This window comes from Chelonoidis abingdonii, chromosome 9, assembly GCF_003597395.2.
Source record: "Chelonoidis abingdonii isolate Lonesome George chromosome 9, CheloAbing_2.0, whole genome shotgun sequence".
Taxonomy (NCBI): Eukaryota; Metazoa; Chordata; order Testudines; family Testudinidae; genus Chelonoidis; species Chelonoidis abingdonii.
The window spans coordinates 85,007,803-85,034,283 of record NC_133777.1 but is presented as its reverse complement, the minus strand read 5'-3'; the positions used below and the strand labels follow the sequence as shown (position 1 = coordinate 85,034,283).

Below are 26,481 nucleotides of genomic sequence, written 5' to 3'. Positions count from 1 at the left end.
AGATGGTTAAAAGCAGCATTTTTCTTCTGCATAGTCAAGTTTCAAAGCTGTATCAAGTCAATGTTCAGTTGTAAACTACAACCATAACGTTTTGTTCAGTGTTAATAATAATAATAATAATTTGAGACATATCTATCTCACAGAACTGGAAGGGACCCCAAAGGGTCATCGAGTCCAGCCCCCTGCCTTCACTAGGAACATATCAGAGTTACGAGCTACCTCCATTCTCGAAGTGTTCATAATTCTGAGGTTCTTCTGTAGTTTCCTTAAATACTCGGGTAGCTACATTTCTCAGCAGCACCAAGAACCAAACCTTTTATGCCATTTTTAATCCAAGCTAGCAAAGGGGCCACTAATCAGGCCTATCCCTTGAAGAGGGCCTGCATGTCATATACAGAACATGTCACTATCGCACGGCCCTGCAAATGCCATGTGAGGCACTCTGATGGCAAGGATAAATTGCTGTACTTGGAATCAATCAATGTAACCTTTGCAACTTGTCATTTGCTAGTAATCTGCAAGGCTGAAAATCTAACAGAAGAAAAAAGCTTTTAGAGATGAGCTTTACCTTGCATGGGTGTGGGTCAACTCCGTATGTCTCCAGGGTCTGGGCTTTTCTTAAAAAATTTAACTCTGAAGTAGCTGGTGTCTGACCACTAGAGGAAAGAAAATCAGGGAAAGGTGTGAACATCAGGACCAGTCATTATGTTCACTGTTTCCATTAAAATACCGTCCATCAAATCAAGCAGACTCCTTTGACGTCATTCAGCCAGCAGATTGAATCTAAAACAGGATCTTGTAAGAGGACTCGGCTCTTAAGCCTGTCCTTCCCGTTCTGCAAGCTGGACTTCAGCTGTACAGAAGACAGACTCCCAATGCTAAAAAGGAACAGAATAAAGGAGCCTCTGCACAAGGTAAGGTTTAATTAAATACAATCAGCCCAGGCTGCGATAAGCATTTCACTTGGTTGCGGAGCATGATACGCTGAAAACAGCCCATTTCATGTACGTTTTTCAGGTCCCTTTTATGTCGTCACATCAAATGACGTAACATCTGTACATGTGTCTGAGGTTAAAAACGAATACAAAACTTCCTCTTAGGGAATGTGAGAGCTGGTAAAAGCAAGCTCAGTAAATGATATACGCACTGCAGACAGCTTATAACTCCTTCTCCGAGCGCCACATGAACAGCTTTACTATCTCTGGTTTCCAGGATGCCCATTCTGGATTCTTATCTTGCTGGCAAACTGGCAAGCCTTATTGCCTGGGTCACCTTCACACAGTTTTGTGAATGGACTTGAAGTGCAATAGGCTATGGCTTGGCATATGTCATAAACAAAGATATAGCTAATATAATGGGAATATCATAAGAGGATGATATCTTACTTTTATACAGCACCTCATCCCAAAATAGGATGTGCATAATAGAGCAGGCAGCTGAAAGTGCAGGGGGAGTTTAGGAAGGCGGACTGTATTTATCCAGGATGAAATATAGTTACCATCCTTGCTCAATAAGAAAAAGCCATGGGATCTTTAATCAACCTTTAAACTGGGCTGAGTTCAAGACTCAGCAAAGTAAATAAAAAAAAGTCAGAGACTCCACCTGAGCTGGGCCCCTGGCGCGTGAGGAGATACTAGGAATCCGTTGATACAAACTGCCTGCACCAGACATTTTTGTTACAAGCTAATGACAGTCCATTGTTGGGAAACGATATTCCCAGCACTCCACTGAGACCACGTTAGGCCTTTTCTTTAATTCTACAAATGGTCGAGACCTCAGGCTGAAATCCCATCTGACGGCTGTTCAATGGATGAGATGAATAAAAAAGATTTCAGGGTTTTTATTCTTCGATTATCTATATTTTAAAGCACTTCTGGTCATTTTTTTTATGCAGTTTTATGATGTTCCTATTTCACCAAGTAGAGGTTCAGTATTAGCTGCCATGTCCTATTTCCAGACTATTTTTATTTTTGTTTTGTTGTAATGCCTCTAACAGTGCTTAATAAATTGACCTTAATTTTTAAGAACATCTCCATTATTTTCCATCTTATTAAACGTGAACTATGTTACCCAAAGAAACTCTTCTTTCTGATTTAGTGTAAGTACACATGCAATAAAGCTCCTCACCCCATTACACAGAACCATTATGTTCGAAACCCTGAACAGGAATAGTAGTAAGCCAAATACAGTAAGTCTACAGTTAATCAACATACGTGACCCCTTTTAAATGGCACAGTATGGTAAATCCCAAAGTTAATGTTACCTGAGTTCTGTTTTGTGAATCTCTGCAATTTTCCTTTCCAGCTTTTCTGAATGTTTGGGGAAAAATTGGAACTTGGAGCTGTAGCCTTCTGGGTGCTTCCCATGGTCGTAGTCCCCAATCTCAGCTAGTAAAAGAGAGAAAGGCAATATAATGAAATAACAAGGTTTTCATCATTTGGAGTGAAATCATTTCTAGACGTAACTGCAATTAAAAAAGCAAAATGGTTTAATATTGAAAGTCAAAGGGCATCTTCCTAGAAAGGGGGTTTGTGGGTTTTCATGGCAGTTGGTTTTGTTGGAAACAGAAAACTGTTTCTTCTCCAAATGAAGCTGATAGCGAGGGAGTAACTAGCTGAGGGGGCTGGCAATGGGATACAGAGCAGTAATAATAGGCGATATACCTATCCCCTAGAACTGGAAGGGACCTCAAAAGGTCATTGAGTCCAGCCTTCTGCTTTCACTAGCAGGATCAAGCACTGATTTTTGCCCCAGTTCCCTAAATGGCCCCTTCAAGCATTGAACTCACAACTCTGGGTTAGCAAGCCAATGCTCAAACCACTGAGCTATCCCTCCCTTCTAGGGAGCTAATCCTCCAAAGTGATGGGTACCTTCAAACCCCCCAGGTGCTGATGAGAATGGAAGATGCTCAGCACCTGGCAGGGCTAGAGGTCAGGTCACCAGCTCAACTCCAGCCATGCTGGTTGCAAGCCTGCGTGAGTGGAGGCCTGTGAGAAATTAGTTTGATGGGTCTCTGTCCAGTTCCCAGTGCACAGGTGTCCAAACACAAGAAATCCACCATCACACCTGGGTCCTAGTCTCAGCAGGGAAATCAAAAAGTGAACAGGCATAGAGAGTGAATTAACCTCTGACTCCTTCCCCTCTCCAACGGCTCACCCACCAACCCATGCTGGTGGCTTCAACTGACACACAGAAAACATACCAGGCTCATTGCATGGTGAGGCAGCATGGGAAAACTCGCACTGCTGATGCCTGCATTTGACAGTTGGGTGAAGGATTTGTAAGGAATAATTAATCTCTGAATTTCACTCTATGTTTGTGAGCAGATGGCCACTGTCTCAACTTTAGTCATTCTTCAGAATTATTCTGTCAAATAATTAGGAGGAACTGCTCTTGGCCTGCAGTGCATTTCCAAGCAGTTCACTGCCAATATTAAAAGTGGATTTCTTCTGAGAGGACAAGTCATTCACATTGTGTAGCCCTGTTCCAACTGCAGGAGCAGAATCAATATTCCAGTGCATAAACTCCCCCTTCTGGGAACATTCTGTAACATTCACTTCACATTTGGGCGACATTTCTGCAAATAAACTAATTTGCAGGCATATTGCTTGAAAACGAGCAAAGAAGTGGCACGGACACACCTGAAGAGGATTTTAAAGTGTTAATGAATATCTACAGAATTGTTCTGCGCGGTATCTTCCCGTCTGTACTGTGCTGAACCTGCTCCAGGGAAGATTGGAGGAGTCCACTTGGCAGGACTGGCAATTGGGCAGCTTCCGCCAGCATTAATGTACACAAAAATGTTACCAAAAAATAAAATGTACATCTCTATCCATGCCACCTCCCATAACAGCCACCACATGACTGTAGAACAGGGACCAGCTCCTGAAGTCACCAGCGTGCATTCCTGTGCTCTGAGGACTTCTTCGTCCTTTCCCATTAAACGAGACACAGCAATAAATAACGCTCCAAGAGCTGGAACTGCCCATGAATCCGACACAGCAAACTGTCTTATCAGCGGATTAGAAATCAGCTCTGCTCCTTTCATACATCTGAAAGAAATGGGCTGATTTTTCCTTGAGACAGGCTGAACAGGCAGCTGCCCCATCTCCACCTTCATCACCCTCTGGGAAGCAGCCAGTAATTAAATCCAAATTTGACTTAAGCTGCAGTAAACGGGAACAGAAAAGAGGTGAAAAAATAGTCCTCTCTTGGCTGAACAAGGCAGCACAGTATTTCATCTCTGCGTCTCATGCTACTTAGCTGCATATTAGTTGGGGACTGGTCCTGCTTTGAGCAGGCGGTTGGACTTGATGACCTCCTGAGGTCCCTTCCAACCCTGACAGTCTATGATTCTGTGATATCTGCTTTCCATGCTATATAAAAGTACTGCATCTGCAGCATCTCACAACTCAGTTAGAAAGGACCTCTCTCTCTCTCTCTCTCTCTCTCTCTCAATTTCCTTTGGTCTGCGGCTCCTAGTGAAATGTAGATGTTATGTTAATGTGCGTGCTTCCCCTATAAAGTGTTAAGGGGGGGATACAGGTGTATTTCCCCGCCTTTTGCATTTTACAGGGGAAGCATCAAAACTAATGATTAGTGTCTTTGAAAAATTCAAATATATTGAACTGTAAACACGTGAATGTAGAAAAAATATTCGGTCTGCTATGAAATATCTTGTTTGTGCTCTGGAGCTGGGCCTTGTCATTCTGCACATCCCTGGCTCTATGTCAGTGATGACACATACAAATGACGTTAAAAAGAACATTATTAGCCCCATGCAACTATGAGTTGCAAGGTCAAGCACTCAAAAGTTAGGAAATGCCAAATTTAAGGTGGCCAACGACACCTTAAATCAGCTTTCTTACGCACATGCATTATGACAGTGTCTTTAATTACAGTCACATTGTATTTTTTCCATAGGCACCCCTTTTTCAAAGGCTTGGACAAATCTGAGCAAATTTCATGGGAATGGCAAACAGTACATCCCAGACACAAATGCCACCCTGCTGCCAAAGTCTCAACTCGAAAGCTCTGGGGTGCTAGAATGTTTTAACATGGAGAAAACAATGTATTTTGCTTTAGTCTCATTCTCAGAAATAGATGATTTTTTTTTTAATTTCAGCCAAAACAAAGTCCGTCTGAGGCAGACACTCAGAATGGAAAATTTCAGCCCAAACAGTTAAAGTTTAGCAAAGTTATAAGCAACTGAAAACAGGGTCTTCCTGTGAGAAGTGCTAGTCTGTGCTCTCAGAATGTCTACAGATTTTCAACCCAGATCTTCAGCTGTTCAATCCTTTAGAGGAATTCACAAACTGAAGGGATGTTGTTGGCCTCTTCTGATAGCAGGGGCACTGGCAAGATCAGGAGTGGTAAAATAAGCAGGAGGTTTCCAGATATTTTCCACCACCCTATGCTGTGCAACAAGCCTGGTCCTGTCTGCGACTTGCTGACAAGTTGTTTCTTGGCTGATGAGCTTGATGTAAAGTAATGAATTTGTATAAGGATGTTCATTGGTGCCACCAACTAACAACCCTGCGTTTGTTGTACTAGGGTCCCTCTTTAAAGCCACACGCTGGAATGGCATGCAGTCACTCAGGTGGAAAGAGCAGTGTTTTGTTGCGAGGCTCTTTAGGACTGTCATAAACAGATAGTAGGAGTTAATAGAACAGAAGTACTTTATATCTCTTTTGACTGTAAAGGGTTAACAAGTTCAGTAAGCCTGGCTGTCACCTGATCAGAGGACCAATCAGGGGACAGGATACTTTCAAATCTTGAGGCGGAGGGGAAGTTTTTGTGTGTGCTGTTAGTTTTGGTGGTTGTTGTCTCTGGGTTCTGAGAGTGACCAGACGTGCAACCAGGTTTCTCTCCAATCTCTCCAATACAGGCTCTTACAATTCAGAACAGTGAGTACTAGGTAGATAAGGCGAGTTAGGCTTATGTTTGTTTCTTTATTTGCAAATGTGCATTTGGCTGAAGAAGTTCAATTGTGTATTTGGCTGGAAGAAGTTCAAATTTGTATTTTGCTGAAAGGATTTTAATTTGCACTTGTATACTTAGGGTGGGAGGTATTCCCAGTGTCTATAGCTGAAAGACCCTGTGCCTATTCCATCTAAATTTACAAAGATAATTTTTACTTTTTTCTCTCTTTAATTAAAAGCTTTTCTTGTTTAAGAACCTGATTGTTTTTTAATTCTGGTGAGACCCCAGGGGACGGTCTGGTTTCACCAGGGAATTGGTGGGGAGAAAGGAGGGAAGGGGGAGAGAGAGGCTAATTTCTCTCTGTGTTAGGATTACTGTCTCTCTCGGGAGAGTCTGGGAGGGGGAGAGAGAAGAGGGGAAGGTGCATTTTCCTCTCTGTTAAGATTCAAGGAGTTTGAATCACAGTGATCTTCCAGGGTAACCCAGCGGAGGGGAAGCCTGGGAGGCAACGGTGGGGAAGGGTTTACTTCCTTGTGTTAAGATCCAGAGATCTGGGTCTTTGGGGTTCCCCCGGGCAAGGTTTTGGGGGACCAGAGTGTACCAGCACTGGAGATTCCTGGTTGGTGGCAGCGCTACAGGTTCTAAGCTGGTAATCAAGCTTAGAGGAATTCATGCTGGTACCCCATCTTTTGGACGCTAAGGTTCAGGGTGGGGAATTATACCATAACAAGGACTATCCACGTTGATTTGTCTGGTGTGTACATATTTGAGAGACCGGGAGATGGTAACGGTGCAGACATTAATGTTGTTAGCTGAAGCACAAAACAATTATTTCATTTTTCCTTAGTTAAAATGTAAAGCTCCGTGAACCAGGTCTTTCCTTTGGAATTCACCCTTCTCTGAGGTTTGTAAAGATATGCACTTCTACAGCTAATAGCTTTTAACCAGGAATTCTGACTTTCTTCATTCAGACAAGGGAAAAAAACAAATGTCATTCTCAACTTTCAGTAAATGAGTCTATATCTTATCTAGCTTACCTGTCTATTGTATTTAGATTGATCTATTTTAAGGCCAGGAGGGACTATTCCTTCAACTAGTCGGACCCCCTGTATAACACAGGCCACAGAATTTCATCCAGTTACTCCTGTACTGAGCCCAGAAACTTGGGTTTGACTGAAGCAAACCGTTCAGTAAGGCATCCAGTCTTAATCTGAAGACTTCAAGAGATGGGATTTACAGAGCCAGTCACCATAATTGCTGTTTCAACAGACCTTCTGCAATACTGAAAAATATAAACATAACCAAGCTTCCTTCTCTGTCTTTACTGATAACTAGGCATCGCCCTGCCAAAACTGGCCACACTCACTTGCTGTCTAGTACTGGGATGGCTGACGGAAGACAGGCAGGAGAAAGTTACGCTGAGGAGGGTAAATCGGGATAGGACCAACCAATTTAACTTTGAGATTCCAAATCAGAGGGTAATAACAGCATGACAGTGACACTCTTGAAAGCACCAGTTATCACATACTGTTGCATCTATCAATTCCCAGGAGCACAACTACAGCACAGATGCATGTCTGGACACCAAGGTCTGGTATGTCTGAGGATGTAGCAAAAGACTTTTGTAGTAAGTCTCAACACATGAGACTTTTGTAGTAAGTCTCAACACATGAGAGTGGTTTCTATCCTGCCAGTATCCCAAATTACCTAGGAGGTTTCTCTGAAATCAGTACTGAGTGAGTCCCATGCTGCTACAAGCCTTACCTACCTATCAGAGAGCATCACTCAGCTCTGGAAATTCCTGTATCCTACTTACAGAGGAAGTGTGAATTAGTAGCTGCAGCACACTGACCTGGAAATCAGGAGTTCTAGATGCCCCTTTCGCTCTATCACTGAATCTGTGTCGCTTAACGCATGGTGCCACATCTCCCTCTACCACAGTTTCCCATCTGTTAAATGGGGATAAACCCACCTGCCTGACAGGGAGATTGTGATTTTGTAAAGTGCTTTGAGATCCTCAGATGAAAGAAAGTGGAAAATACTATACACATAATGTTGATCAAAGGGCCATTTATTCAGACACAACTGACCTGAATCCAGGTGGAATAACTTTGAGAGAATAGATGGCAGAGTTGTTGCTTTTGGTATAGTTTAGATTACACTATCAATTCTAATTCTATCATAGACCAACGGGGTACTGGCACAAGTAGAATCTTGAAGCATCAGCCCTGCATTGGTTAGATGACATTTGTATTCAAGGTGCAGTGATCTGTTGTAAGTGAAATAATGTAATCAGTACTTAGCATGAAAAGCACATTTATCTTGTCACAAAGCATTACCTTGAAGGATATAGGCGGCTAACAATGCAGCATCTGATGTCTTGCAGAGGAGGCGACCATGGTAGAGATCTCTTTTGATCTGCAGGAAGACTAAATACCTGAGGAGAGAAAGAGAATTAGCTCTGAATTATTTCTTTTATTAAGCAATGCTTAAGTTACCTAAATGTGAAACTCAAACAACGAAAATCTGTATTGAGACACTTCCACTCTAAATTCTCTCCAAACATTACATCGGCTGTGACTTAGTCAAGTGCTAATTTGCCAGTCAATCCTCAATTTAGGGTCAATTCTCAGGGCTCCGATGCACGCGTGCCACTCCTGCTGAAGTCCACAGGAGTGGTGATAGGCATACATATGAGACAAGAATCCTATTCATAATTTGTCGTGTGTGTCCCCAGTCAAGGTTATTACTCTGGTTTTAAACTTCTCTAAACCTGCACTTCACCCTTGGAACCCAAAAACTTTATATAACACCTGCTTAGAAGAAACTATCGTTCCCTTAATGTACATGTGTATGGGCTAGTGGCACTGTTACAGCTACTGACATTATTATCTGTAAGGCCCATTAACATTATTCCCCCTCTCTGTGCCTCGGTTTCTCCATCTGTAAAACGGGGGTACTGGTATTGACCTCCTTTGTAAAATGCTTGGAGAGTGACACTGAAAAGCATTATATAGCAGCCAGGTATCATTATTATTACTATTAGGAGATGTTTTAAGAGCTTAGATCCCTCTGTAAGCACTCACCTCCTTGGCACCTGTCATTAGCTGACAATAAAATCAGCAATTTCTATGCGTGACAATCACTATTTCTCCTAGATTTTATGTGATTTTATTAAATCAATGTCAGCAAAAAGAAAAAACAAAACATGACTAAAAATTATAGTATGATAACAAACTTAAAATAAGTAACTGTGTGGCAGTTCAGACTGAGTTAAGATGGCATTCATTACATTTGGGAAAAACAATCTGATGTAAAACATAACTCACATAATTAAGGAGCAAATTGTAAATTGGCATGCTTGGAAATATGTTTAAATTATTTAACTTCCATTCTGCAGAATCTCAGCCAGGCTTGATTTCTTGAGTTCAGATTTCTGATACTGCAAGCGTCATCATTTCACTGCTAAAATTACAAAAATGTTGAGAAAAACCCAACTCTCATAACCCACACCATTCTCCTTCTGATCTGCTGGGACAAATGCAAGCCCCAGCTCTGCTCTTAGTTTCGTGCATACATCTCATGGCAGATTTAGACTCAAAATGTCTTTATAAGTAGAACCAGCCCCTAGCAGCTAATTAGCTTTTGCCCTTTGCTACCCTACAGAATATCCATGTCACCATTCCAGCTGTTTCGCGATGTATTTCAAGTTCTAATCTCCCCACATTGAGTACTATTCATATGCACCCAAATCTCACTGAAATGCTGGTGAGGGCCAGGTGCGTTCTGTAATCCTGTTTGCGGATGGGAGAATATATCTTCCATTTCTACCTAACCACTGAAACCAGTTCTGGAGGGTCGTTTTTGGTGACCCAGGATGGTTTAACCCCTGTATGCCTGTACCTTTACATTGCACTGGGAGCCAGAATTTTCCAACTCAAAGGGCTAATGCAGAAGACATTAATACCTAGCAGTGGGAGCTCTAGATCTTCAGGCATGAAGGAATTAATGCAGAAAAGTGTGGACAGAGGTGGAGGCCCATTTTATAGAAGATTAAAACGCAGTGACGCTGGCTATTGCTCTTGGGTAGTGGAAAACAGGATGAGACCTCTCCTTGGCCTGAATAGGTGCCCAAATAGAGAGTTCTCAGCAGCAACCAGATTGTTACGTCCCAATGGCATATCTGGTAACTGACATGGGGAAAAAGCGAACTGTGTTTGTGAAAAATCAGTGTTGTTCCGATTCAATAATGGCTGGTTTTGAAAGGCACACAGAGGGGCAAGAACATACTGCATCAGCCCTAACACCCGCAGGCAGCACTAACATATAATGTATTTCCTTTACCACACCTACACAGACCTACCTGAGCCCTTGTCATGCCGTGTGCCATGAGCCACTCGCAGACACAGAAGAAATCTTCTCACACCAACCCTCATGCCTGTGCTAAATGTTTATTTGTTACCATCACCCAAAGAGGGGAATAGTTCTTCCTTTTTTCTATCCCAGCCCCGAAATCTCGTTGCCTTGCAGGCCTTAATTAATGGACTGTCTTTAAGAACAAAAGGGCAGATGATGGTGCAGGGCACATAATTTAAGCTTTTCTGTGTCCTGACTTTTGTTGCCCTTGCCAATATTTTCTGGGTATATTATAGTTTATTAGACAATAACCAACACAGGCAACTCTCAAAGGACTTGAACACTGTCTTGCGTACTGGGTAGCTACTGGCCATCTCACCTGCCCAGAACTGGGCAAAAAATGCTGAATCATTCAAATGAACTAACGAGTCAGCGGATGACATTTCAGTCCACCAGTTGTGATGTCCGATGCCTCACGTGTATTCCCAGCACATCTAAATCTGCCCTACGCCAGTGCAACGGTGGGACTGCAGAAGCAAGTCAGTCAGTCTCTTTTGGGTTTCACGTACAGGATCTGTATCCAATTATTAGCTCATCAAACAGCAGTGGACAGAAACAGATATGGATGAACTGATTTGGCCTAATACCAGACTCACATGAACATGGAGGGCAAAAGTTGGACGCAGACAAGAAGGTTATTGTGTTTATGCTCCACTGAGGAAAGACTGTGAACAGAGAAGCAGACAGCAGGAGAAACATCCAATGACAAAGTAGTATGGAAAATGGAGCAGAGATTGGGGAGAGTGAGTGACAAAGAGATGCTGAAAAAAAAGCAGAGAAAGAGCAAGAACATTCTGAATGAATAAATGTAGTGCAAGCACCATGGACAGTGCTATCTGTCTTCCTGAGAGTTCTTCCGTACCAGACACAGAGCTTTCCCTTACCTAGATACATGTTGTTCAAACACTGACTCAACCTTGCAAAAAAGCCCAGAAGAAATCATCGGTTTAAATTAGGGAAAATACATTTGTGAACTTTGTCTACTTTTGTGAACTGCAGCAAAAAGTTTCAAGAGGCCCCCAACACAATGAACGTGCAAATATTCCCCCATCTGTAGAAAACACCCAACTCAGCCAGTGAAAGGGAATTTTTGAGAGAAGGGCTTGTGTTCTGGAAACGTAGCTTCCTTTAAAAATGCAGTGAAGAAAGTTATGCAGTTTTCTGAACTAGAGTTCCCTCTGTCACAGCTCAGCCATTCTTCCTATTGCTGATTTTCTCTTCAGTCAGAAACTTTTAAAGCTAATTTAACTCTGAACTGACTGGAGTTTTTTCCTGGTCTTGGCACCAATCAATATCTGAACTCTCTTAGAACCAGCTTCACTTATCCTCCCTGTTCATTACTTTTTACTGATTTAATTCTGTCTGTCTCGCCAATGTGTTGGGACTGGAACACTGACAAAGTGAACAAACTCAACTGACAAGTGACCCCTATGCCTAAGAACTGCTTTTTCTTCCATGAAAACCAGGGCTTCATTTGAATTCTTCAGTCTTGGATGTCACTAGAACCCAAAGACAGAGGGAGATTTACATACCTGTAGAAAAGTAGATATGCCAATGGAGGGAAAGCTGTCATCAAAACATACAATCATGTTATCTTGGAAATAAGCCATTCTCTGTCTGGCTCTAGACTCCAAGTAACACAAAGTGCTACTGCTTACTCCACCCCCCTTATTGTTATATTAACTGCAAGGGGCTAAATCTTTGATGGTCTTAATTGGCCAAGTTTTCACCCTGCCCTCCCCAAGGCATAAATCTGAACTGCATTTCAATACCTGACAACTGCAGCTGTTGTGCTGATCTCAGGTTACAGAAAAGAAATAGAATATGGTAGGAACAGTTTAACGACCACGTCCACCTAATAGCGGTCACTGTTCAGAGAGGTGTCACTGGCCATTTCACATTTAAATTGAGGCCTAATGACTGAAAATTTTGCAGTTGCTAGGAGTTAACATAAAATCTGAAAACCAAATAAGTGGCTCTTAAAAAAGGGCAACCAGATGCATCTGTCTGAGATCTATGCCTGGACACTTCTTTGTTTCTTCTCAAATGTACCTAGAACAAAAACCAAATCAATTGTATCTGGGAAAGCTGATTTGGGGCACCTTCTTAGAGAAGCAGATATGCTTGTGTTTTGGACATGAAGTTATTTTAAAACAGGCTCAGCAATTAAAAATGGTCTATTTACAAATGCTTGATTTTGTGCTAATCTGATTCTACTATGGGGCTGGCAATCAGGTTCAGAAGGAGTTGCCCATGTATTCATGATACTAACTATGGGTTTTATTTGTCTCTCTCTAAAGCACAAGAAAAGCTTCCATTAATTCTGCACATCATCGAGAAAGGCACAGAACTCCAGAATCCTCCTTCCTTTGCTGATCTCATCTTCTGTTGTCCACCTTCTGTTCTCTAATCCATCCTTCTATGAAAAAATCTTTAGTTTATTAATACAAAACCAAAAGGTACGTAATCCTGAACCCAGAAGTATTTCAAATACGCCGTGTAAAAGAGGGCAAAATCCCAGAGTTCATCCAATCATGGTCCTTGCTCACCAAACACTCCAAAGAGAAAGTGCACATCCAAGGGATGGTATGCAGAAGGCTGGACTAGAAGACCTCCCAAGGTCCCTTCTAGTCCTACACTTCTATGAATGCTGGAATATCTTTAGTCCTCCCAGTTGGCCTACCTAACTCTAGAGGAGCTTGGCTTGGATCTTGACTATCCATCTTGGATGTTTAAAGACATACAGAGGCCTGTGCTCTAGGATTCCTCAAATGCCAGGGGAAAAAACACCAGCTGGCCCAGGGGACCAATAGAAGGATTTAGAGCCTTCCACCTTCAGGCCACTGATTCTAATCAAGCCCAAGTCAGTGACAACTGAGCTTTGTCTTCACCCGACAACCGCTGAGGGCATACGGAAATAAGTCTTGTGATCTTGTAATTTCTAGAAGACAAGCGGCTACCTCACTCAGCACCTGTTGTGCTTTGAGGATACAAAGGGAAAAAAGCTTGTGCTGCTGCTACTCCTGTTTTTATACTACACGTTCATTCGCCAGGGCTGTCAGTCGAATGCCTTTACAGTCATTTACAAAGTAAAAAAGCAGAAGGACCCCCCAGTGGCTAGTAAATAAATTTTCTAATCCCAGCATCACCACATGTGCCCTCTGCTCCATCAGCAGCCTGTTGACCATCACCTGGGGCGATTTCAGATTGTTTTACAACATACATATGTAGGACAAGAAAATTAGTCAGTAAGGGCCACTTCTAAAGAATAAAAATAGGTACTCAGGTTTCATATGCAAGAATTAAAAACTGATGGGTGCACATTGATAATTGCATAGCAAAATATGCATCTATATACACAGAATGGGTGTCTTCACAAGCACCCATTTGCATGTACAGTGATGTGTTTGAAGACACCTGATCACATTTTGCATACACAACTTAACATGTTGTTTTGCAGATTTGACTCTCAACATTTGTTTCCTTAGGTACAGAAAATACGTATCTCCACAGGATACTCTGAGCACTGCCAGGCAGATTGGAATAGACTCATGCCCGAGTTCTTTAAATTAGGTTTAGTTTCTCAAACTATCCCACATTTACTCTTTCAGATGTTGTTTCTCCCATTTATAATCCTGTGTTCGGGATCTGATTGCATTCACTGGCAGGAAATCATGAAATCAGGTTCGCTGCTCCAGGCCAATGGGGGCTGCTGGAAGCGGCGCGGGCTGAGGGACACACTGGCCACTGCATCCAGCAGCTCCAATTGGCCTGGAGCAGCGAACCGCGGCCAGTGGAAGCTGCAGTCGGCCGGACCTGCAGACAGGGCAGGTAAACAAATGGGCCTGGCCCACCAGGGAATTTCCCTACACAATCGGCATCCCAGGTTTGGGAAACACTGCACTAGCCGATATTACATTGATTTTACACTGCGTCTTAGCCAAACGTTTCATGACGTAGGGGAAAAAAAATGAGGTCTCAGGTGCTGGAATGCAGACATCAATTTCCCCTTTATTTCCAAGGAGGGAACAACTAGGCATTGGAAACAGCTTTGAAGATTTCTGACCTTAGCTGCAATCCAAAATATATTGTGGTGTTTACCTGAAACATGTCCCACCAACTTCTCTATATTCTCTTTCCTGTCCATTTCCCCGCCTCTCACTGCAAATCCTGATTCCTTCAGCATCCTTATTTTCCAAACTTGTTAGGACACAGATATGTGTTTGCAATTTGTTCTGTCTGAAAAAGTAATTACACTTTGGACAGTAATTACACTCCAGACTAAGACGGCTACCCCTCTGATACTTTGGACAGGGTGGACAGTGTTGTAAACATCTCTAACCAGTAGCCGCTTTTGGCAGAATTATTTGTTAATGATGCTGTACTGCTCCAATGTTCTCAATTAACATTTGTGCTTCCCTCCCCTCTGGAGGGCCGAGAGGATAGTTAGCATGCTAAACACGGCCTACTGCAAAGACCTCTTAAAAAATTAAAGTCATTTTTTAATAAACTCCATATTGTGCTGTACCTCCTCTCCCTTCTCCCCCCTCCTCCCCCACCTGAGATCTGCAGCACAGAGAGAGGAACATCCATTTATCTGAAGATGACAAAAATCATTCATCAAGGGCTCCGGACTCAATGTATTGCCTGGGAAGAGTCCAATTTACTGAACCCAGCTCTCAATTCCCCATCTCATTCTGCCTCAGCCCTGCTTTACAGCAGCCTTCGAAAAAGACAAGATAAGGTAGGACTCGAGTATCCGAACCGTCTCAAAGCGCAGCACTGACAACTGCATTTGTTTAGCGATCAGGTGGCGGGACAGGCTTTTTGCCAGGAACCATTTCTGAACTTATTATCAAGCTGCAGCATCTGGGAACAGGTGTGCCTGACTTGCGCAGGCAGGAATGAGGAGTGGAAGGGACTCACAGCTGGCTTGCAGGGAAGTTAACACTGTGCAAGTGGCAAGGGGAAAAGGGAATCATGGAGAACAGGTGTCAGAATTAGCCAGTTTTGGAACTGTTGTATCGGCCTGATAGCCTCATGCTATAAGTTACATTATTAAAACTGCACATCTGCAAACACTTCACACACAGAACCAAAGACATGCTCCTGAAACAAACCTGCCTGTTTTTCTGTCTGTTCCAGCTGGACAACGGGCACAAACAAGGGGAAGGCTCCTACAGTCACACAGTCTGGAATGGATGCAGTCTCCTGCTCACTCCCTGCCTAGCCAGTGCTCCTCTAGAACCTGCTCCCACCAAAATCAAGGAGAGTTGTGCCATTCGCTTCATGGAAGCAGGCCTGAGCCCTTACTGCCTTGAGTGTTAGAGTTAAACGGACACTGCCAGCTACTCACATAGCATTTCCCCCCTCTGCTCTTCCTGTCGCTTCTTAGCAGCCTGGAAATAAACCAGCTCTCCCTCAATGCATACAGCAGACAAAGAATAGAGGGGACATGTGGTAGACATAAGGAAGTAGCAGGGTTGTTCATTGGGCTCCATATTTTAAGCAGAAGAGGCAGACCAGTGCCTGTATTGGCCATCAATTTGCTGCAAACAACAGACAAGGAGGTACTCAGGCTAACAGAACCAGTTATGGAAATGTTAGACAAAGAGCCCTGGCCACAAATAACAAGCCCTGCTGGGGGCTTGGGAAGGGCCTGTTTAAACAGGTCACTACATCTGGGAGTGAATCCTGAGTACTGGAAAGCAGGAAGCATCCCACCATCTTGGAAAGGGCAAAGAAACAAAGCCGGAAATCTTTGGCCCTGTGATTAACAGCTCTTCTGATGAGACCTTTGGAAAACGACTAGTGATGGCCTAAGAGATCTCTCCCGGCTCTGTCTTCTATGATGGACCGGGGAAAACAGGAACCAAAGGTAGCATTTCCAAGGACTACACCTTGCGGTAGCTCGTGGCAATATGCTCCACTACCGCAGCGAATTCTAGCGTGGAAAGCTCAGCTCTCTGGGTTTGGCGCACTGCAGCTATTGTGACCTGTTGTGTGGGAACAGAGCTGTGCTGAATGTTCCCATACACATCCCAAGAGAGCAGCAAGCCAAGACGTGGTGTCAACACACGGGCAGCATGGCTAACTCCAGCATGTTGCCTTTTCCATTTGCTAGCAAAATCTGGGAACAAATATGCCTGCTGAGCCCCAAACCAGCCCACTTCTCTATGCCTACACAGATCCTTGTGACAAATTCTGCATTCCCGCACGCAACCTGCTAGCATTAGCTTCCTTTCCCCTGTTCTAATGTCACACCAGTGCTTCCTCATCTCCCTGCAGTCCTAATCACACCCAGCCTTTCATATTCAAGCAAACTCTATCTCTCACCACTCTGCCAAATCCACTCCAACACTTTTAAACAGTGCTGATAAATTCTGGATCAGCATTTAGTGCAATCAACCCCCCACCGGAAGGGAATGTCAAAAGCCAATCTGCTCTTACCTGAGCAGTATTGCAAATGAGACATTGCACTGCGGAGCCAGATTTGTCTTCCAGGCTCAAAAGAATGTGAATATTTATAGCTCACCTAGAATCAGGCACATTTTGTCAATGAAGTTCAGATAACGCGTGACTGTTCAAAGATGCCGGTGCATTACCCCTAATAGAATGTCTGGCAGCGAAGGCTGGAGGGGCAACTAAAGACTAAGTATTGAAATTTTTTTAAAAACAATCAGGCTTGAGCCAGCTTAGTTACATCAATACAATACTTTTTTTAAAGGGGAGCTTATGTCTGATTGGCTGAGGCATGCAATAGGATTCTGCTCCTCCCCCACAAGGGAATCTAAATGCAGCATGTCAGGAACACTAAGCAATTCAAACTCTAGTGCACCAACATCTAACAGGTAAAATGATTCAATCTGCATCAGTCATTGGATATGATAGAAACTGAGTCACTGTAATGGAATGCTGTCAGAGGATCAAGTGTCCTGCCTTGAAAATAAACGACTCGGCTTTACTCCGACACACATGTGGCAGCGGGAGGGCATCACGCTCTGACAACCCTCTAGTTCATTGACATTTTCTCTGAAATATGCCTAGCTGATGCTCAGATTCATGGGACGCGAGGGGTGGGGAGAATGCAAAGCCCTGTGCTAACAGAGTGAGATGTTTAATATACTGGCATAGGGAGAAGGAGGACATTGGTTCTCCTGCCCTACAGGAATGTTCGTCATTCCCATCCTGTGGCCAGACCTTGTGGCAAATGCTGCTATTGTCCCACAACTTCATCAATGTCCACAGGACAGGAATTCTCTCATCCGCTGTTCAAAGGCCACAGGCTTACAAACACTTCAATCCACCAGTGGGTGTGTTAACCTGTAAGTGTCAAACGCTGCTCCACAGCCAGGTGTACCAAGTAGACAGACACAGGAGTAGCTGCCTAGCAGGAGTGCATCAACTGTGCTGGGTCTGGAGCAAGTGGCTGCAGTCAACCCAAGGGAGGGCTGGGTTCGCCAGATCTGATCCCGCTTAAGCCTCGGGTTTCCTTCAGGTTTGTCCGAGTGAAGCTGAAAAGCCAACAAATCACCAGATAAAACTGCCTAAATATTTGCTCTGCAGCAGCATTTTTATTCCTGGGACAAGACCACTCTGTCAGGGACGAGTCAGCAAAGCCCAGGAGAGGCCAGGTCCACCAGAGAGAGGAAAAGCATCCCTTCAATCAAGCCCCTGGTGGGAGCTCTGGGAATCTGCCTCCGCACATCACTGGTTAAACCCTGTGAGGTGTGGCAGGGCAGATGGGGCAGGGAAGGGGGTCTTAGCAGCCCTGAGACAACTCACGCCTGTGCTGTGAAACTAGAGTTCTACATCCCCTTCCCTTGCTGTCACCTTGAGCCCTGCCTCTGTCCCTCCATTGGCAAGACTCACATGGGATTTCTCCCCCTCCCCAAACACATGTCAACCCCTGTCCTCCACTGAACCACTGAGTGTAATCCAAAGACCACCTGGCCTGCTCCTCAACCTTGAACCTCCAGGGGAACAAGTTGGACCACTGCACCCCACAAAGAACCATGAAGCACCCTCTATTTAGGATCTGCAGGAAGAACGAGGAGGAGGAGAAGGTCCTAATCTTAATCAGGCACCCAAATACAGCTGTGTCAAACACTTCCATCACATCAGGTCACCCCGTGCCACAATGCTGCACAAGAAGAAAGATCCCACCAGTTCCTTCCATCACTGCAGCTTGGAAACATGCTCCCTGAATTCTCACATTTACCCTAGTGGCCAAGGCCATGATCCTACCCTACCCTCCTGAGAGCAGAATAGGACATGGGGACTTAACATTCCCTAAGGGCTGCGTCCTGAGCGCTGCTGGTCACCAGCAGCTACCAGCGACGTCGAGGGGAATGAGAAGCGCTTAGACCCTTCCGAGTGCACTGTGTGTGTAGAGCTATAACTACGTAACTTGGGCTCTGGAGCTATTCAAAACAGCACCATGTCTTTCTGTGACAATGGGAAAAGTGCATTTTTCAACCTCTCCTAAGACTCCACAACAGGTTAACTGTTGCTGTTTCAAACTACACAGCAACAGAGTCGCCTTTCAGCAGAGACCAGCGTGGCCAAGTTCAGCCTGAAAGGTGAAAGTTACAAGGAACTGAAATATCCAGGGGTTAGACTAGAACCTGATCTGCAATCATGGCTATCACAGTCACTATGGGGATGTCTCCACTGCACACAATGGCCAGGTTCTGAGTCTGGTTTGAGCCTAAGCCCCACTTCCATCCACACACAAGACAACCTGACTCAGGATCCGGGTTCTAGGACCCTGTTAGTGGGACAGGCCAGAGCCCAAGTCCTGCTGTGAAGCCCATTTATTTTACATCACAGATGCACCTCAAGCCACAGACCCAAGTCAGGATGTTTGCGGAGTGCAGTGTGGACGCATTAGCACGGCTGTGACACAAGTGCAGGCCTAGAAACACCCAGTCTGCAAGCCCAGCTCCCACAGACCCAGGTTTCCAAGGCAGCACAGACAGACTCTCAGGCTTCTGCTGTGATTATGACATTTACTCTAAGTGCTGTGTTCTGGCAACTCAATCTTCTTAACAGACTGTTGTGGAAGTTCAAGCTAGCAGGTTTAAATCAACAGCTAATGATAAACATCAGCTGTGGAGGGATGACTCTGCAAGCCAATAAAATGCTTCCAGTGTATAGTAACAGTATTGTCATGCTTCTTTATACTCGAACACGGTGGGTGACTCTGACTGGTTCTGTTCAGGGAAATCTGAAACAAAACTTTTCAGGTTACGGAGCTGCAGGCGTGTCTGACCTTTAACAATATCTCCTGGGAGCACCCAGCATGAGTCCCATTGCATGGCTGCTAGCTTCAGTCTTACCTCGTTATTTCCTCTTTCAGAGCAGCAGGGTCAGTGGGATAGAACTTCACACGGAAACACATGGTGAATGGAGGCTGGGCTGCAGCGTAAAATGACAATGTTACGGTCACTTGAATTGTATCCGTGCAAATACACCAGAGCCTTCCTCAGCTACTAACCCAACTAAAGGAGCTAGTCAAATCTTTTCAGGACCAGATGTGGCTCTGCAGTTACTTATCCCCCCAAAGCACAGACAGAGCGCTCATTAACTGCACGGGCAGTTGAAATCACAACTCCCCAGGCACCCAGAGAAAGGATGGGCCTCAAGCACCTCCCTTTGTCATAACAGCAAAAGAATTCAATGGGAAAGCTAAAAGCCCTTTTTTGCCCCCCGTTCGCACAAGGATTGTGGTATAAATAACAATCTAGAGTCCTCCAGTCTTCTTACATCCCTAAGAGTACATGGAAGACATTGCTTGAAATCTGAATGGTTTGTCCGTCCGCTCTCCCAATCCCTACCCACACACACACACATCCCCCATATACACGTTATAGGCTAGACTGTGAGCTGGCCTACACAAACACAGAGGGCGGGTGGGGTCAGGAAGATGATCCCCACCTCCACCTTAGCCAAGCAAGGGCTGCTCATGACAGCAGTCGTGGTGCTCCTACACTTGGCTTCCACTCTACAAGCAAGATGCTAAAGACAATGGAGAAGGACAGGGAGGGGATGGGGCTTCCGCCACACAATGCTTTTGGCTGCTCCTGCACTGGCTCGCGGAGCAGAGGGACAGCTGAGAGGGGGGGGGGTGATCTCTGAACCACAACTCAAGGAATAATGGGGCATTTCCAAAGGGGGTTTTCACTGGGACTCCATGGCTGTGCCGACAGTATATGTGACGGTATCTGTTGTGTGGAAAATAAAAGTTCACTTTTGCTTGCAAATTGTTATTTGCTCACTCGGATCATTTATCCATGCAGGTACCTGTTTTATTCAAGTAAACACAGATTTTGCATGTGCAAAATGGACATACTTATGTTGGCACAGGTAGGGGGGCTTAATGAAAATTTGCCCCCAAGAGAATTATTTCATTTTCAACATAACTGAGATACTCAGAAGGGCACATTCGCTAGGTGATGCACAGGGAATAAGCCACACGAATCAAGTAGCTGAACCAGAGGGAAATGCTTATAAAATTAAGGGGAGCATGCATAGGAGCCATATGAGATCTTCATACATAGATGAACAGTAAATGCAACGCTTACCTCTCATCTGCTTCACAACAGACTTTGTAAACTCCAACCAATGCTGAAATGAAAAAGAAAGATTTTTTAAAAAAAGGACCAATAACAAATACCCTCTAGTTCATGTTGTAATGCCTCCTCTTTGGGGTAAAAATAAAAGAAAGAGAAAAAAACGGGTTGAAACAGAGATATGTTTCTTTGAATGACCAATATATTATAGAGAAAAAGACCATGCAGCAAGCTCAGAAGTATAAATGAGGGGGCCTGATATTCCACTGCCTCACATCTTCTTGAATTATTTACACCTGTCCAAGGAGGGTACACAACAGTAACAGGCTGTACAGGCTTGCCATGGGTGTCAATAGCCAAACAAAGAATAAGGCAGCAGAGTATCAGACTCTAGCACATCAGATGCAAATCCCGATCATCACAATGACCAGCCACTGGGATACTGACTTTGTTAAAGTACGTGGAATATTTTAGGAACATTTGCTCAACCAGCTGCGTAGTTCGTGCCAGCTCACACAGGGGTGGCAAACTCTAAGAAGCCAGGAAATCAGAAGGTGAGACTGATACTTCACAAAGAACACAACATTCCATCCAGCGCAGGCAGTGCAGCTTCCCTATGATCTAGGAGGAGCGACAGCTGCAGCAGGAAAGGAGTCAGACGAGGCAACCTTCAATATCATGGGCAGGGCTAGCAGACAAGCTGAAAAGACAAACCTCCACCCTACTCCCATGGGGTCTAACACTGACAAGGACAGCACACCTGGAAGAGCGAGCTGCTAGTATGTGCTAGGACCGTTGGAAATCACTGGGCCTGGCTACGCAGATCAGACAGTAACGATGGGTGCCCCTGAGCAGGCCAGGCCAGGAATCAGCAACATGGTCTGGCTAATCCGAGCGGAGCAGCAAGGAGGGAGCTTTGTTCTGAAGGCTGTCCCACCTCCAGCGGCTACCTCAACAACGCACACAGCCCCTGGCTAGCCCGTTCACTCTGTCCTCAGACTGCCCAGGCTGCAGCTGGGCTACGACCAGGATGCAGTGGGCATTTCTGGCTGAGCACTCAGTATCTGCAGCACTCTGATGGGTCTGACTGGAATCACCTCATTTCCCAAAGGAAGGTCCCACCTTTGGGTAAGTGGCCCCCTCTCCGCTCCTTCTCAGGGCAGCACTAGCTTGGCTGCACTGAGGCCTGCATCCAGGCTGCTGCTCACCCCGGGTCAATTGGAGGCATCCCCTGACCTGGGGAGGAGTTGCATTTTAAAGGAGCTTGGCTCCCTGCAATTTGCAGGCTGAGAATCGGCCTCTGATCAGCACCAAATATGGCAGGGAATAAGATGGCATCAGTGGATGTAAAGTGTCCCCCCAGGATCAGTGTCTCTGTTTAAAATCCACCCTGTAGCACAGAAACATCTTTCAAGGCATTTCCTTCCCTCTGGCATCCTGGGGGGCGGGGGGCAGAGGAGCTGGAGGGAGAATTTTCCTCTCTCCTTGGAGTTTGACCAGCCAGCGGTTCCCTTCTGCCCTTGCTCCTTTACACCCTGGGAACCCCTGAGAGACCATGTCACATTTGTATTACAATTCTCGCTCGGTGCCTCCGCAGGGATGGACGAGTTTCCACGCTTCCTCTCAGCAGCCCCATTACATCTGACTAGGTATCACCATCCACGTCCATCTGACATTGGAGTGGGAGCCTTTTATCTTGCCATGTTGAGCAAGAACTCTGTTCTTCTGCTGGCACTTCGCAGGGCTTGCCGAGGTGAGGTACAAGATTGTTGGGAAATATTTCTAGCTGCAACATCCCAAGTCAGGTGCAGTTTTCCATTTGTGCCAACAGATCAGTAAGGTTAACGTGCCAAACCCATTCATCTTTGGCTTGAGCACCTTCCATTAGCCAGCATCTTGAGCTCCGTATCGCCTGACTGTCCGACTCCTTCCAGAGCACAGCGAGCTGACAGGACACTGTCAATGTCTAGGCCCACGTGTTACACCTGAACCCATACAGCTGAACAGGTATGTTATACCTGGACATGTGCCTTGTGTTGTGACAACAGACATCCATCCCTCCAATGCTGAATGATTACAGCCAGAGCCCAAAGACGGGCACGGTTGGCCTGGTCTACATCTAACACATAAGCTGGCCTAGTTACATTGCTCATGCTGCTGAGATGTTAAGCCAAGAATAGCCCCAGTGTAGACTCCTGACGACCTAGCTGCTGCCTCTCAGAGTGATGGAAGAACCCCATAGGCTCAGCTGCAGCATTTCTAGCAGAGCCATAGTACTGCCCTTAGTATGGGTCCTGCCCTATTAACACGTAAGAGAAACCCATTGATGCATACTGTGATAAACCCCTCCCTATCTGAAAAACTGCCTCTTTCAAATCGCAGCAGGAGGATTTTTCAGCTACCCCCAAGTCTGCTGGATCCCTCCCTCTGTCTGGCACAAACACCTCTCTTTTAAAGGGATGGGTCTTGTTATTTAACTTTGCTGTAGTGCCACAGATACATGCAAACAGCGCTGGGACGTACAATCAGCACAGCTGCGTATGCAAAATGCCATTTTCTGCTTGGCACTGTCTGGAATGACTGATTGAAATCACCCAAGGTAAGCTAGGGAGCAAAAAAAGAACATCTTTAATTATAACATGACAGAGTAGGTTACACTTGAGGCCTGTCTTTCTGGACTGACTCTGACAGCACCTTCCAAAAAGAGGCCTAAGTTCTTACTGCAGCAAGTTTTTGCAACCATTGCTGCTAACCTTTGTGGCCCAACTTAAAGGGTGATGCAAGAAACTAAAAGATTTCCCTAGGCATGAAGAGGGGCTAACAGATTCCTGGGGAGAGGTACCACGAAATAATACAGAAAAATGACATCACAGCAGTCAAGGGAAAGGTCAGTTAACACAAAACATTGCAGGCAACGCGAAGAACTGTCCCGAGGAAACAGCATGCATTCCACAAGAGCCACCCTTGCTCAAAAGGAACCCGTAACACTTGCATCACGCAGTAAGTACAGCAGCACTGCCACCACTGGAGAAGCCGTTCGTAATGAGAGCCCTTTACACGGGCAGGACACGGCACACCCCAGTTGGACCACTCCTCTCTGCCCTTTCCTGGAGGGGGATTGCTCAGTGGTTTGAGCATTGGCCTGCTAAACTCAGGGTTGTGAGCTCAATCCTTGAGAGAGCCATTTAGGGATCTGGGGCAAAAATCCATTGGATGATTTAACTGGGGATTGGTCCTGCTTGAAGCAGGGGGTTGGACTAGATACCTCCTGAGGTCCCTTCCAACCTTAATAGTCTGTGATTCCTTGAGAGCAGCTCAAGGCCTTAGTTGAGTCCTTGAGGAGGGAGAATTTCTTTGGGTGGCCAAGGGAGGAATGAGATTGAATGAAGGAAAAGGCATCAGGAAAAACCTCCCCCAAGAGCAAGACCTGCTGGGTGGTGTCTAAGATCCCCCAGGGAAGTGGGGGAAGTCCCACCAGCTGGAACACTTCACACTGGACCAGATAAACACCAGGACACCCCTGGTAGGGCACCTGTCATTAGAAGCCATCATCAATTTTTATGGTATGAGAAAAATTTCAAACCCCTGTTTCTGGCTCCTCAGTAGTTCTTTCATTACCACAGTCTCTCAAACAACCATTTCTAAATTGCTGACGTTCGTAGCTACAGGGCAGTTTCCTTGCCACGCCTGGCCGTACTTCACAAATAAATACGTTTGCAACAATATCAGATACTCTTTTTGTATGGCCCAGAACTCTCTGTGGGGCATGTGCTCGGCTGGTACAGTCACACTTCCTGGAGACTGGGAACACTGGAGTCAGCTTTGTGCCTCCGAACTCATCCCAGATCCGCTGTGAAGGCAGCATGCGAGCCTGGCTGCACATTTCCAGCAAGCCCCTGCAGCTACCCATGCCTCAGATCAGTCACATCTCTGAGCAGCAAAGGTTTGCTTTCCAGTAAGAAATATTTACTCATGCAGCAGTGATAACAGATTGAGGAGGCAGCCCCATTCGTCAGGTGTTAAATGTGGTACTTTTAACCGAGAAATGCAAAGCCTAGGCAGCTCTTTAATAACAAAACTGACACATTTTAACTGCAGAGGTTAAAACGATTCCTGCTCAGCCCCCTCGATTCTGGTCACACTGAAGCCAGTCTGACACCAGGGTCACTCCACTGAGTTCTGTTATGTCTCCCATAATACACACCAGCCAGTCGTGCCCTTTCATTGAACTGCAATGGCTGTAATTGGCTTGGAACACCCCCAAGAAAAGCAACAACAAAAAGAATGACAATAACACAACCCAAGGGTGCTGGTAACTCTCTGAGGCCAACCCTGCCCATTTCAAGGGTTGGCCTCCAGCTGACCAGCTCTTTTTGAACTCTGCATCCAGAGTCTTCCAGGCCTTAATGATTCCATAACCATACACACAGCCACGCGAGTTCTCAAACTCAATGCACAACTTCGAGAGCGCTCCTTCTGATCTTCGCATGGTCAGTGATGTCAGGACCAAGCCCAGGACTTTTTTCACACTAAATGCCATTATAACTTCAGTTTGGACAAGACAAAACAGCTCATATTCTCCATGCCTCCATCCCAAACCACTGTGTAGACATTCTGATAGAAGAAACAATGTTTCCGCTTGATTCTATTAATATATACTGAAAAATTCCCAAAGGCACTTCTTAGCCTTTGTGTGGACTTGTGGTGCATGCAATTTTCTGTATGGTGCTCCCTTTTCAATGGCCATGCGAACAGACAACATACTCCAGTGTATCATACCCAGGCCTTATCTGTACATATATTTAAAGAGGCTATTTGCCAACAAGCAGGAAAACAAAGAGGCAGCACAACCAGAGTGGCAGTTAGTCATCAGTCGGAATCACTGCAAGAAAAATGTTGCTCTCCACCGTGAAAGAGTTACCACACTTTAGCCCATTATGAATTCAGCCACTCCTTCGAATGAGGTTATTCATCACTCGTGACACTGACAAGCAGGAAGAAAGGTCAGAGAGATTTCAGAGAGGAGCATGCAAGCACAAGTGCCCAGAAAAAAACTTGCAGGGTTAAGGAAAGGCACTGGAGTCAGCTGATCACGAGCGAACAGGAAAGACATTGAGGCCAGTGATGCTGAAGCATCATCGCTAGCCAGGAAGTTAGCCAGGGGGGGACCACAAAAACCAATGAGTGCCAAAGAGACAGCAAGCAAAGCCTTCTGAGCACTGGTGTGTGTTCCACTGGGAGGGGAAAAGGAGACAAGTGAAAGATCCCCGTGCTTAGTGGAAGTTAACCATAACAGCTGTTCAACAAGGACAGCTCATGGCACCACCTCACTCTTCAGGTGTAAGTTCTCTTCCCCTGCGTATCCTCACTCTTCAGCTGTAAGTTCTCTTCCCCTGCGTATCCTCACTCTTCAGCTGTAAGTTCTCTTCCCCTGAGTATCCTCACTGTTTCTCAGACGCAGCAACGGGTGCAAGAGGACTGAACAGGAACAGAAATTACTCGTGTTCTGATGCTTTTGGGACAGGTCTTGATCTCAGCAGCAAACCCAGTACTACCATAATAGTAAAAA

The 26,481-nt window shown here is 45.2% G+C and overlaps 1 protein-coding gene across 3 annotated transcripts in view; it reads right to left on the bottom strand.

Moving 5' to 3' along the window:
• Positions 1-26,481, bottom strand: part of FRMD5 (FERM domain containing 5) — a 317,514-nt gene that overhangs the window by 58,221 nt on the left and 232,812 nt on the right. For all 3 annotated transcript variants that reach the window (XM_075069763.1, XM_075069765.1, XM_075069764.1), the window contains exons 3-7: positions 20,925-20,967; positions 19,680-19,758; positions 8,262-8,359; positions 2,264-2,387; positions 569-656 (exon numbers count right to left, since the gene is read on the bottom strand). In XM_075069763.1, coding sequence (XP_074925864.1) covers positions 569-656; positions 2,264-2,387; positions 8,262-8,359; positions 19,680-19,758; positions 20,925-20,967 — 432 coding nt within the window. The remainder of the gene's footprint in view (positions 1-568; positions 657-2,263; positions 2,388-8,261; positions 8,360-19,679; positions 19,759-20,924; positions 20,968-26,481) is intronic.